We start from the raw sequence: 11,054 nt of genomic DNA, 5'->3' as shown, positions 1-11,054 counted from the left end.
TTAATAATAAAAACGTGCCATCAAATGAAAAACTTCACCATTAAAGGAAATTACAAAATGTCATACACACGGCATTATCATGTTTTCAATAAAGCCGATAGTCTTAGATCCTAGTGCTATACGTATGCCGGCCACGTTGTACATATGCAAGTATGAGAGACTGCGGGACCACATTGTGCGATCATTTCACTATGACCAGTAATCCACTTCCTTTTTCTACACTTTCTGTAAGCCCAAGTCTTACTATCCTTTTTTTTTATAACGAAACATAAGACGATGTCATCTCAATCACTTAAGAGAATTCTAGAAACAATCAAGCTGTATATAAATTTAAAATGTTACATACAGTTCATATATTTTTCGACTTCAAATTATATAAAAAAAAAAAAATGTTCAAAGCATAAGAAAAACTCATTTGTTGATGCAAGTTCCCCGCAAACTTTAGTTTGGTTTATAGATCATAAACAAACTATCAAATATGTTAAAGCGGTTACTATTCTGAAATGGTACTGGGCAATTTCTTAACACATGTCTATCTCAAATTTTGTCCTCGATTGGGTCCTTCTAAAGTGCAAGATGTGGTATTCATTTCTGATTGTGCATTGTTGTAAGACACATCATGGCATTATAATACACATTTTGTGAAAAGAATTATTTTTACATATATATTAATATTTTTTTTTAGTATAATTCTTACTTTGAAGTAAAATTAATTAAATTATTAAAAATAAGAAGATATTAAATACCCTACGCCTTATCAAAGCAAGGCGTTGTATGGGAAGCAGAGAGAAAAGATGGTACGACTCAAACCGATCTACTTTTGACGGCAAAGAACAGTGCTGTGTTACCGCTACGCATATCACCGGCCTCTTAATTGATGTTTTAGGCCGGAATTGGTGATACGTGCGCCTACATTTTGACCGGTATCCATTTGTAAGCAGACTTTTTCGTAATAGTTTTGAAAATATTTTTTGATTTCCTTTATATGGTCCATGGTCCATTTCTAACATCGTTCGTCCTTGACCTACAACAGAACACACCAGTAGACCAAATTTCAGCGAAATATCTAAAAAAATTCGGTCTTAAGTATATATCCGTGTAAGCAAAAAATCGAAGTTGAAAATTTTAATAAGAATCAAAGGTTTATCCTCTTAACATTAGGTCTAAATCGTAGAATGTCTTTTAGTAATTTTAACCAATTTGGTGTAACTTTAAATTTTCACTCCTGATTTGATTTGTATCTAAATAGATGTATTATTATTAAAAGTATATTTTTATTTATTTATTTTTGACGATTTTATTGATAAATATATTCATCTATGTATATATATGAAATATTTCATAAAAATTTCGCTTATATATTATATTTTATATATGTCTGTACTAAATAAAAAAACAACACGATTATAAACTAAAAACTAAATTAAAAGGTAAAAAAAATCTAAAATTTCATCTTCAAAATATATAATTTGAGCACTTTGGTACAATCAAATGTCTAATATGTCTAATATAAGTTGCATTACAATAATGTAATAATCATGTTCATATGCGTTTATAGAAACATACAGCTATAGCTAAGTAAATATCGCATTTAATATATGAAATGTGATAATCGAATGTTATAAACATATGCATATGCATTACTATTAGGATAAAAAATAATAACTACAATATAATAAAATTTTACAAAATAATTGTGGCTTATGTTGCTGTTGTTGTTGTTATTATTCTTGTTGTTTACTGTTAGAATAAAGTTTCACTAACATTATTTGTTTTATACATAGATATGAGGCAAGAAATTCTAAAGTTATATACAAATCGTTTAGACTCATTTTGCTGAAAATGGAAACAATAATCAAGAGGTATTTCAATTGGCGTAATAATAAACACTGTTAGAGAGCAAGCAATTGCCAAAAACAAATTAGTCGATATTCTGGAACACTATATTAAAGTCTTATTAAACACTTTACTTTTTTCTTTTAAGATTTTGTTTTTGTTTTTGCAAATACACAACAATAATAAATTAATATATATATATAATATATATATATAAAAATATATATAAATATATATATATATATATATATATATATATATATATTTATAGAGCATTTTATATATTGAATTACGAACGCGTAATAATAAGTGGTTACATTCAAAACAAGTAAAAGGAAAACAGGACAGAAATAGACTTTATATATATATACATATATATCTTTATATATATATATATATATATATAAAACTAGCGCATAAATATTTGCGTTTATACATGCGCATGTGTGTGTGTGTGTGTGTGTGTGTGTGCGTGTGTGTCTGTGTATTAGTGTTACGGATTCATTTATTTATATATATATGTTTATTTTAATTTATACGTTGCATTCAAACTCTTCCAGAGATGTAATATGTAAATAAAAGATTGAACGCGAAAAAATGTAACGCAGTCTTTATGGTTCAGAATACATAATATCTGCATTATGTTGTCGTTGTTATTGTGGTTCTTATTGTTTTTCCTTTCTTTAATGTGATGACAGACTTTCAGCAAATTTAGTTAGTCTTTGTTATGGTTTTATTAATAGCATGACCATTTTCTAAGGATTTATTAATCAAAATTAATTCGGTTTGTTGCTGCTGTTGGTGATGCTTTCTACTTTCTTCCAAACGTTGTTTGTACGTATATAGAGATTGTAAGGGCACATGCAACAATTCAACTAATTGTGTAAACCAAAATTCTGTAACATAAAACGCAACAAAAAATAACTTTTAATGCCAATCTTTGTGGATAATAAATGATTAATGGGCAATAGATTTACCATTTTCTGGAGTTATAAAACCATGTCTAATTAAAAAGTCTATAACCACGGGACAGCTGGTAGTTTTAAAGTCAGCCGTGAATACACGTTCTATACACTCATTGGCTGGTAGAAGTTCAAAAGCCTGAACTTCACCGTCGGCATTATGTGGGACAAAATCCAAAGGTAGTTCCAAATCGAATACATATTCAGTGTTAGGAAATAAGCCTTGTTCACTTTCAAAAAAAAATGATACACAACCCGCTGATACTAAATTTTTAACAAGATCTCCGGGAATCGAAGCCTCTTCGGCGGCTTCTTTCTCAGCTGTCTCTTTAATGCCATAGCCTACCGACAAACCACCACCTACCATATTATCCCATTTTCCAGGCCAGGTTTCTTTAGTGTTCGAGCGTTGTTGCAGCCAAATGCACAAACCATGAGTAGGATGTCGTACATAGCCATTGATATCGACACCATATTTGCGTACTCCGAACAAAGGCGTGGCTGAACGATCCATTTTCAGCAAACTCTTGTGCTCAGCTTTAACTTCATAATACTGAAAAATTGTGTCGGCCATTCGGATGTAATTAAATTTATTTCTAAAAACATATTATATATAAATGTCATACCTCTTCTCTCCAGCCTTGTAAAGCTGAAAATAAACCCTTAGATCTTAATTCGCGTAATACCTTATCAAGTTTTTCGGTGCGTTCCGAATAATCACGAAAGGCAGGATTTAGTTCAACGATACCCTGCAAAGAGAAATATTGTAATACACTTCAGCTTCGCGGATTTTATGGCAACGTACCTGCTTAGTATATTCACAATCTCGTATACAAAAAACTTCTGGATATTTATTTAATTGTTTAATCACATCCGATTTAATTAGACCGACCTGCTGGCCTTCGACTAGAAAGGGACGTATGTCACCCTTTTGGAAGCCTAAGAAATAATAATAGTAATAACGAATAAACTATTAAATATATCTATGCGCAGATAAAGTCATAGAAAGGAAGGAAATGTGGCGAACGCTTAGTATCCATCAACATATCTCTTATTTATTACATTAAAAGTACATCTTATTTTTTTAATCCGATTGTTCCGGATAAAATTTATACTGATTTAAGAAGAGGTATGCCTATGATATATATTAGGCGGCTTGGAAAAGCTTTTTGCCTATTTGGAGTATTTCGAGAAAGGATGCGTCAAGAGAGTTTCATCACATCATCTAAGAATACCAATAGAATACCAAGAACACCTTTCTTATCCTAATTTTTGGAATAGTCTTTCGGCAAAACATATTTGACAGATGGATACATGAAGATACCCAAATCGATCACTGTTCAGTTACACATAGATTTCTTACATGTATATGTTTGCGTTATTTTACATATGAGAGCGTCGATTTGTTGCAACTTCTTTCTTTAATAATGAGTACAAAAGCAATTTTGACTTATTCTTTCTTCTTATTGCGATCAAGAGAACAAACTATAGATGAATCTATTATTACTACTATTATTTTAATTTGAACAAAAATTAAATATACAAAGTTCGAAGGAATCACTTTAATTATTTACTAGGTTTCGTTTCAGTTTACTGAAATGTTGAAAAGTTTAGATAAGACGGTGGCTATATACTTCAATAACCTAGTTTAGAAAGTTAGATTCTTAAGGACTCATTTGGAGTTTGTTGTCATTTTTGTTTTGTTTAGTGTTATTAACGAAAACCCTTTTCGAAGTCTCTTCGTCCTTATGATTTTTTACAGATTTGTAAAAGTTTCTGGAAATTTTGGTGTGGAAAATTCGCATATTTTAGGACATTCCAATTAAGATTATCGTTTCAATTTCGGTGTATTGCTGCGCGCAAAGGTACTGTTACTAAAGTAACTCTTATCTGCGAATTAGATTAAACCCATTTACTACTGTAAGTTAATAAACTGTTGCTAACTTAAGCGAAATGATGTCCATGAGTACAATTTTACTTAATACACAAAAAGAGACTAAAAAAATAAAACTAAAATAAATAGATCGTATATGCAAAGTGGAAAAAAGAGTAAAGAGTCTTCGTCTTTATATAGGGAAATTTACATGTCACGACAAGATAAATTGCACAAAAATTCTCATACATACATGGGATAGCGCGATGCGAGGTGCGACTATTTTAAACAAGTTTAGATTGCCTTCAACCTAATTGCAGATTTAAATTTCTATGATCTTTTGGAATTTCTAACAGAAAACTTAGCAAATTGGTCAATGACCTCAGTGTGTGTACTTTTAGTTTTATTTTTAAGCTTCCTTTTGTGAGGATATATCAGCCCTGTTCTGCGTGTCTGTATATAAAGTGTACACACCCATACATAAGCAAGGTTTAAAATCAATAAATCAATGGCTTTTCCTTTCGCAAAGGACTTATTGCACTCTCAATACTTATTGCCTATCACTTACCATTTAAGTAAAAATTATTAAATTTATGAGCGAGTAATAATAAACGCGACAATTTTACATCGCTTGAAGACATTGGTAAGATGTTTTTTTTTTTATTTTCTTATACACCAATTGCTATTACACGGTAAAACGACGTATACGCTTGTAGCTGCGGCACTTTTGCTTCAAATTTTATAAAATTTATGCTTTTATACGATAAATATTCCTCCTTATTTAATTGATATTATTATTATTATTTTTGTCTATTAAACATACGAAAAAAAATTGTGTAAAATATTTTGTTTAGTGCTGTCATCGTTTTCTATTTTCGTAAACAAGAAAAATTCGATACAAAAGATATTGAGCACGAAACGTCGTACTTATATCGTATTATCGTATACGTTATAATTAGTTGGTACATGTATATGTAAGAAAGTACTTAGGTTTGGCAACGGTATATATTTTGACAGTTGTTGTTGTTTTTGTGAACTTAAAAAAAAAGAAAATTTCACGTGTGTTTGTTCGATTTTTTTACTTTATTTTCCTGAAAATAAATATTTCCTTTGACAAAAAAAAGTTGCTTTGCTAAATTTCCATAGTAATTGTCCTTCAAATAGAAATAAAAAAGCCCGCCCTTAGTTATGACTGACGATTTTTTGAATAAACCATTATTAAGTCCTTCACAAGACTGTAAGAACAATAAGAAATAAGACATTCAAACATATTGAAACCTTTATCCCGTAAATATAAATTACGCAATTTTTAAATTAAATTTGTTTTGTCGTTGTAGTTGATGAACCCAAATCGAGTCGTTCTACAAGTTTGTCAACACCCCTTACAGGTTTCAGCGCGCCGATATCACCGTATTTAAATTATGACCCGCGTTTCTTGCAACAAGTCCAGCCAGAGTTCATATTCCCAGAAGGAGCTACCAAACAAAGAGGACGCTTTGAATTGGCTTTTTCACAGATTGGAACGTCAGTGATGGCAGGAGCCGGAGTTGGTGGAATGGCCGGTTTTTATAATGGCCTCAAAACTACCACAGCTTTGAAGCAAAGTGGCAAATTATGGAGAACTCAGTGAGTAATTGCCAGCATAGACGATGATTGAAAATGTTCACAATGTAAACTTTTTTAGAATGTTAAATCATGTGATGAAACAAGGTTCAGGTACAGCCAATACTTTAGGTACTCTGGCTGTTATGTATTCGGCTTTCGGCGTACTACTACAAAATATACGCGGTGAGGACGATGATCTAAACACTATTTTAGCTGGCACAGCAACTGGATTTCTCTACAAATCCACAGGTATATATAAAATCCGACTCAATAAACTTGAAGCTTTTAAAATTTTTTTTATTTATTGCAGCTGGACTAAAAAAATGTGCGTTAGGCGGCGCTCTAGGCCTCGGCATAACAAGTCTTTACTGTCTTTTCCAAATGACACGATCGTCTGGATCAAGTGATAGTTCTATGAAATTCTTTTAAATTGAAAGAAGACTGTTATTCTATAAAATCTTTCGAGCTAAGGACGGATATTTCTTCGACATTTTTATGCTTTTTATTGGTGGTAGTAACGCACAAGTGTTTTGTGAGTTACCGTTATTCCTTTTTAAGTAGAACAAACACAATATGATCTGAGTAAAGGAAAAAATTTTCTCTATAATGAAGTTTTGCAAACGATTAAAAATAAAATCGTTTCGGTGTATATTTTATGTTGCGAATAGTTAATATTTTCTTTCTACTTCAATGTACAAATATATATAAACTGATGAAATTAATTGCGATATCGACTTGCGAAAAACCGTATTTACGTTTACATGAACATAATATCACAAGATTTTTTTTTTTTAACAACTTGATTGTTTGTATAGTCTATTCCTAATTAAAAACTTTTCTCTGAAGAATTTGTTGAAACTATGAAATTTTTAGCTCGCAATTTCATGATTCGTCGCAAGTTGGAAACGTTGCTTGGTAGGTTCAAGATCTGTTTATTTTGAGGGGCGGCTGATAAGTGTAGCTTGTTTGGTGCGAATATTGCATTGAATGTGAGTTTCTCGCTTCCAGTGTAGAATTGCCGAACATTGTCAACATATTTCGTCATGCACAACATTGCTTCGGATTGTGTGATATCCTGAGAAATAACTCTTCTTGCTTATTGTGTCTAAAATAACCAGAAAATTGGTTTTAAACTCTAGAATCCATTTGAATTAAAAGGCAAAAAAATAATAATATACAAAAAATATATATAAAATAAATAATAATAACAATAAAGAACAAACAAAAGCATGTTTGAGAGAATGGGTTAACAAAAATTCTTCACGGGCCAAGTTCACCTCTGATGCCATAAACATCAGTTAAAAAATTTCATAAAGATAATCTATGTGTTAATGCTTTACTTACTTTCTTTTTCGTCTTGGATTGACCCCAACCTTCTCTAGCACTCTTTTTTTAGGCTGTCTAACGTCGTCGATGAAAAGACGTTACAAATAAAAATTTGCACTAATTTTAGTGCAAGATATATTAAGTTAGTTGGGGCGTACGTAACACGCGGAAGGGCTTAAGATAGATCCACTTTTTATTATAGCGATTGAATCGTAATCTGAATTGATCTTAGCGTGTCTGTTTGCCTGATGTATGCCCATGTAGATTCGGATCGGTCCACATTTTCGACCACTTCCCATATAACGCCCTATTATGAAAAGCCGTTACATGGAACTTAATTGTAATTTCCAAAATTTCTTAACAAAAGTGTTTAAGTACTAGTATTTCAGAATTCATAAATTGCTGTGAAAGCTTTAGCCCGGCTGAAGAGTTTTTGAACCTCCTCCCATATAAAGAAAAACTAAACTTCATACGACAAAAAGCTATAATTTTCAATGCGTCACGATGAAAATTATGTTATAATAGTAGTAACTAGTGGGCGCTAGAACTAGTGAATATGCTGGGCGCGGCAGAGCTTCCCATTCGAGCTGCAGCAGTGTACCTCAGGCGATTCTTGCGACATGTGAGCGTTGTCACGCCAAAGGACTTCGCATCTGTTAGCCTTTATTGCTGGTCTCTTTTGCAACAATATATTGTTCAATATATTGTTCAATAGACGTTGGTAGATATCGGCAGTGATGGTTTCATTCGGTTCGAACTCAATGACTCTCCTCAATCAAACAACAGAAGTAATGAATGACGAAAATACAGTTTTAAGCGTTCCACGATTAATATCTCAATAATACCAAACCACTCAATGCCTGAATAATACCTAATTGAAAACTGTTATTTAAGTCAAAATCATCGAATTTTATCATAATATGCACCAGTATTTCCCATTTCTTTATAATTGTTACCTATATAAGTCGCTTGCTAAAATTTTGCAATCATCTAATAGGTCTCTTTCTGGCGTTGTGAAATGATTTTGTTGAAAGTAATTGAATTGCATTGAGTTGAATTTTCATTAAAGCGGTTACAAGCCGTCATCTGGTCTTTCCGTTTACATCGGTTTCTAAAAAGAATGCCCTTTTGTTGAGAATGCAGAGAGCACAGAAATCGCAGAGTTACTTTCAATCAATGCAAATATCCCCGACGTGCAAACTAATTCATACATGTTTATATACCTAAATATTCCAGACCATAAATATCCCAAGCAATGCAATTTAATACATGTTTATACACATGTATACATAAACGTGAATCCCGTCCGCACGCACAACTTTCAAATGATGTTTTCAATATGTTGCGGTACTTTTACCTCTCTGAAAAAACACCTGTAGCACAAAAATTGAAATTTCAAAATTATCAAAAATCAATCGACAGGTCTCTCAACATGTTTGACTAAATTCAAATATGTACAGAAATGCACGAGGAATTTTCTGATTGTGTTGGTTTTTATTCTCAAAAGTTTTGTATGATAATTCACAAATTGATTATGACCATTGTTTTTGTATATATGAAGGGACACAGTTTTCATACCTGCTGTTTCGAAACATTGTAAATTTAAAATTTGCCCGCTTTATACTACAATATTACTTTACATTAAACATATTATTACTATTAGTATAAAATTATAAATTTAGTTAGAGAATAAATTCAAAGACTGAACTCTTAAAGTACTAGCATCTAAGGCTTTCGGCTTTATTAAAAACTTTACCGCAATTGAGATTTAAACCCACGATCATTGGAGTTGGTGTAGCCGAGACTCTTGCCTACTCGGCCACTTAGGCGGATTTACATTAAACATAGTCTACAGTATCTATGCTTCCATAGCATATTATTGTCGTTGAACCCATCACCAGTCTAGATTAAGCCGAATATTTCTTTTACTTTTATATCCTGCACCACTTGTTGTACAGAGTACATTTAGTGTCGTGTGTTTAACTCGTTTAACTCGTAGGACGCAATTGTTGAGATATTTTAATGAAATTTCGTACACTGAATGATTCTTTGAAAATGGATTGATTAGACCACTTTTTCGGCCACCGCTCATATGTTGCAATTTTCAAAGTATCCCGACAAAAATTATTGAGTAATACCATTTTGACATATTAAATTGGTGTGAAAATCGGATGAATCCTCCCTCATACAACCGTTCTCAGGTAAATTGAATTTTCATAAGACAAAAATGTCTAATTTTAAATATTTCACGATGAAAATTGATCCATAAAGTAAATTAACCTTATCGAATTTGGATCATATTGATCTATTTTTTGGGTCTCATCCTTTATAAGGGTTCTCATGAAAAACATGACCACCTTGACATGACAAAAATATTCTATGTTTGATATTTTATGATGAGAATTGATTCATAACAATTTAATCCTATCAATTTCGGATCAAATAAGTCTATTTTTTTAACCCGTACGCTTATGAGAATTTGTGTGAAAAATAATTTCTTCCATGCTGACATGGAAGAAATTATGGTTCAATTTCTAATACACTATCCAATCCAATTTGAATCCAATTTGAATCACATAAGGTTTTATATATCATAATGATAATTGATCCTTAGTAGCAGTTTTCCATAAAATTCGTTCATAGGAAATCTCGATCATGTAGATCTACAGTTTTAAAGTCTATTATGTATAGGGTTTTTCATGAAAAGTAAACGTAAAAGTTTGTAGTGTTTTTATGGCGAAAATGGATGAAAAATAACACAGTCTTTAACACGTAAATTAAGTTTGTTACATTCGGATAACGTCAATCCACGTTTTAGGTATTGACTTTAATATGAAAAATTAGATATCATTTTTGGGCATATTATCACGAGAAGAAATGAGTAACTATAGGCGAAAGGTAATTAACGGTCGGCCTTGCCTGCCTATAATGCTTTTTGTCGGTTTGTTTTTTGTCTTTTTTTTTTGCAAACACAGGCAAAAACCGAATACTGTACGCTGCTCTACAGGTATTTTTGTAACGACTTTTCAACATGAGGCGACATGTGGGAAATGGTCGAAACAGTTGGAACCGTTTTCAACAGCGGTAGGCCGAAGCAGCCTGTACAGGACTTGATGATTGTACCAAATTTCATCAATGTATCTTAAAAATTACGGCTTGAGGATTGAACACAAGAACATCAAGCGGACAGTCGGATACGGACGGAGGCAAGTTCAAATCGATTCAGAAATCGATTCGCGGTTGATCGACATAATAAAAAGAGGGTTCATCTCAAGATTAACATACTCATGTGGGTTCAAGAATCAAAGATATTCACTTAGAAGGATTGATTTTAAAGCTTGCCTTGCAGCGAGTATAACTATCGTGTACACTTCTCTTTTTAATTAACATTAATTGCTTGCTTATAAAGTACCAACAATGCATAAATCCGAAGCTTATGTTATTGTTTGCTC

At 32.0% G+C, this 11,054-nt stretch overlaps 2 protein-coding genes across 2 annotated transcripts; one reads left to right on the top strand and one right to left on the bottom strand.

Annotated features, from left to right (window-relative positions):
• Positions 1 to 2,307: 2,307 nt before the first annotated feature.
• Positions 2,308 to 5,491, bottom strand: LOC119633455 (uncharacterized protein YJR142W). Its single transcript, XM_038027018.1, has 5 exons — positions 5,240 to 5,491; positions 3,604 to 3,737; positions 3,425 to 3,547; positions 2,814 to 3,351; positions 2,308 to 2,732 (listed from the first exon to the last, which is right to left on the bottom strand). Exons 1-5 carry the CDS (start codon positions 5,310 to 5,312, stop codon positions 2,548 to 2,550), a joined length of 1,053 nt encoding a protein of 350 aa, XP_037882946.1. The 5' UTR covers positions 5,313 to 5,491; the 3' UTR covers positions 2,308 to 2,547.
• Positions 5,492 to 5,729: 238 nt separating this feature from the next.
• Positions 5,730 to 6,867, top strand: LOC119633672 (mitochondrial import inner membrane translocase subunit Tim23). Its single transcript, XM_038027342.1, has 4 exons — positions 5,730 to 5,908; positions 6,009 to 6,297; positions 6,356 to 6,525; positions 6,587 to 6,867. The coding sequence occupies exons 1-4, from the start codon at positions 5,860 to 5,862 to the stop codon at positions 6,703 to 6,705; spliced, it is 627 nt and encodes a 208-aa protein (XP_037883270.1). The 5' UTR covers positions 5,730 to 5,859; the 3' UTR covers positions 6,706 to 6,867.
• Positions 6,868 to 11,054: the final 4,187 nt, after the last annotated feature.

Source organism: Glossina fuscipes, unplaced genomic scaffold (assembly GCF_014805625.2).
Source record: "Glossina fuscipes isolate IAEA_lab_2018 unplaced genomic scaffold, Yale_Gfus_2 2, whole genome shotgun sequence".
NCBI classification, from domain to species: domain Eukaryota; kingdom Metazoa; phylum Arthropoda; class Insecta; order Diptera; family Glossinidae; genus Glossina; species Glossina fuscipes.
The sequence above is the reverse complement of the archived record's forward strand: the minus strand, read 5'-3'. Positions and strand labels throughout refer to the sequence as shown.

Coding starts and splice junctions, on each gene's coding strand:
- LOC119633672 (XM_038027342.1), top strand. CDS start 5,860: ATGACTGACGATTTTTTGAATAAACCATTATTAAGTCCTTCACAAGAC. Junction 6,298..6,355: donor GGCAAATTATGGAGAACTCA/GTGAGTAATTGC, acceptor AAACTTTTTTAG/AATGTTAAATCATGTGATGA. Junction 6,526..6,586: donor ATTTCTCTACAAATCCACAG/GTATATATAAAA, acceptor TATTTATTGCAG/CTGGACTAAAAAAATGTGCG.
- LOC119633455 (XM_038027018.1), bottom strand. CDS start 5,312: ATGTCTTCAAGCGATGTAAAATTGTCGCGTTTATTATTACTCGCTCAT. Junction 3,548..3,603: donor ATTGTGAATATACTAAGCAG/GTACGTTGCCAT, acceptor TTCTCTTTGCAG/GGTATCGTTGAACTAAATCC. Junction 2,733..2,813: donor TTTTATAACTCCAGAAAATG/GTAAATCTATTG, acceptor TTTATGTTACAG/AATTTTGGTTTACACAATTA.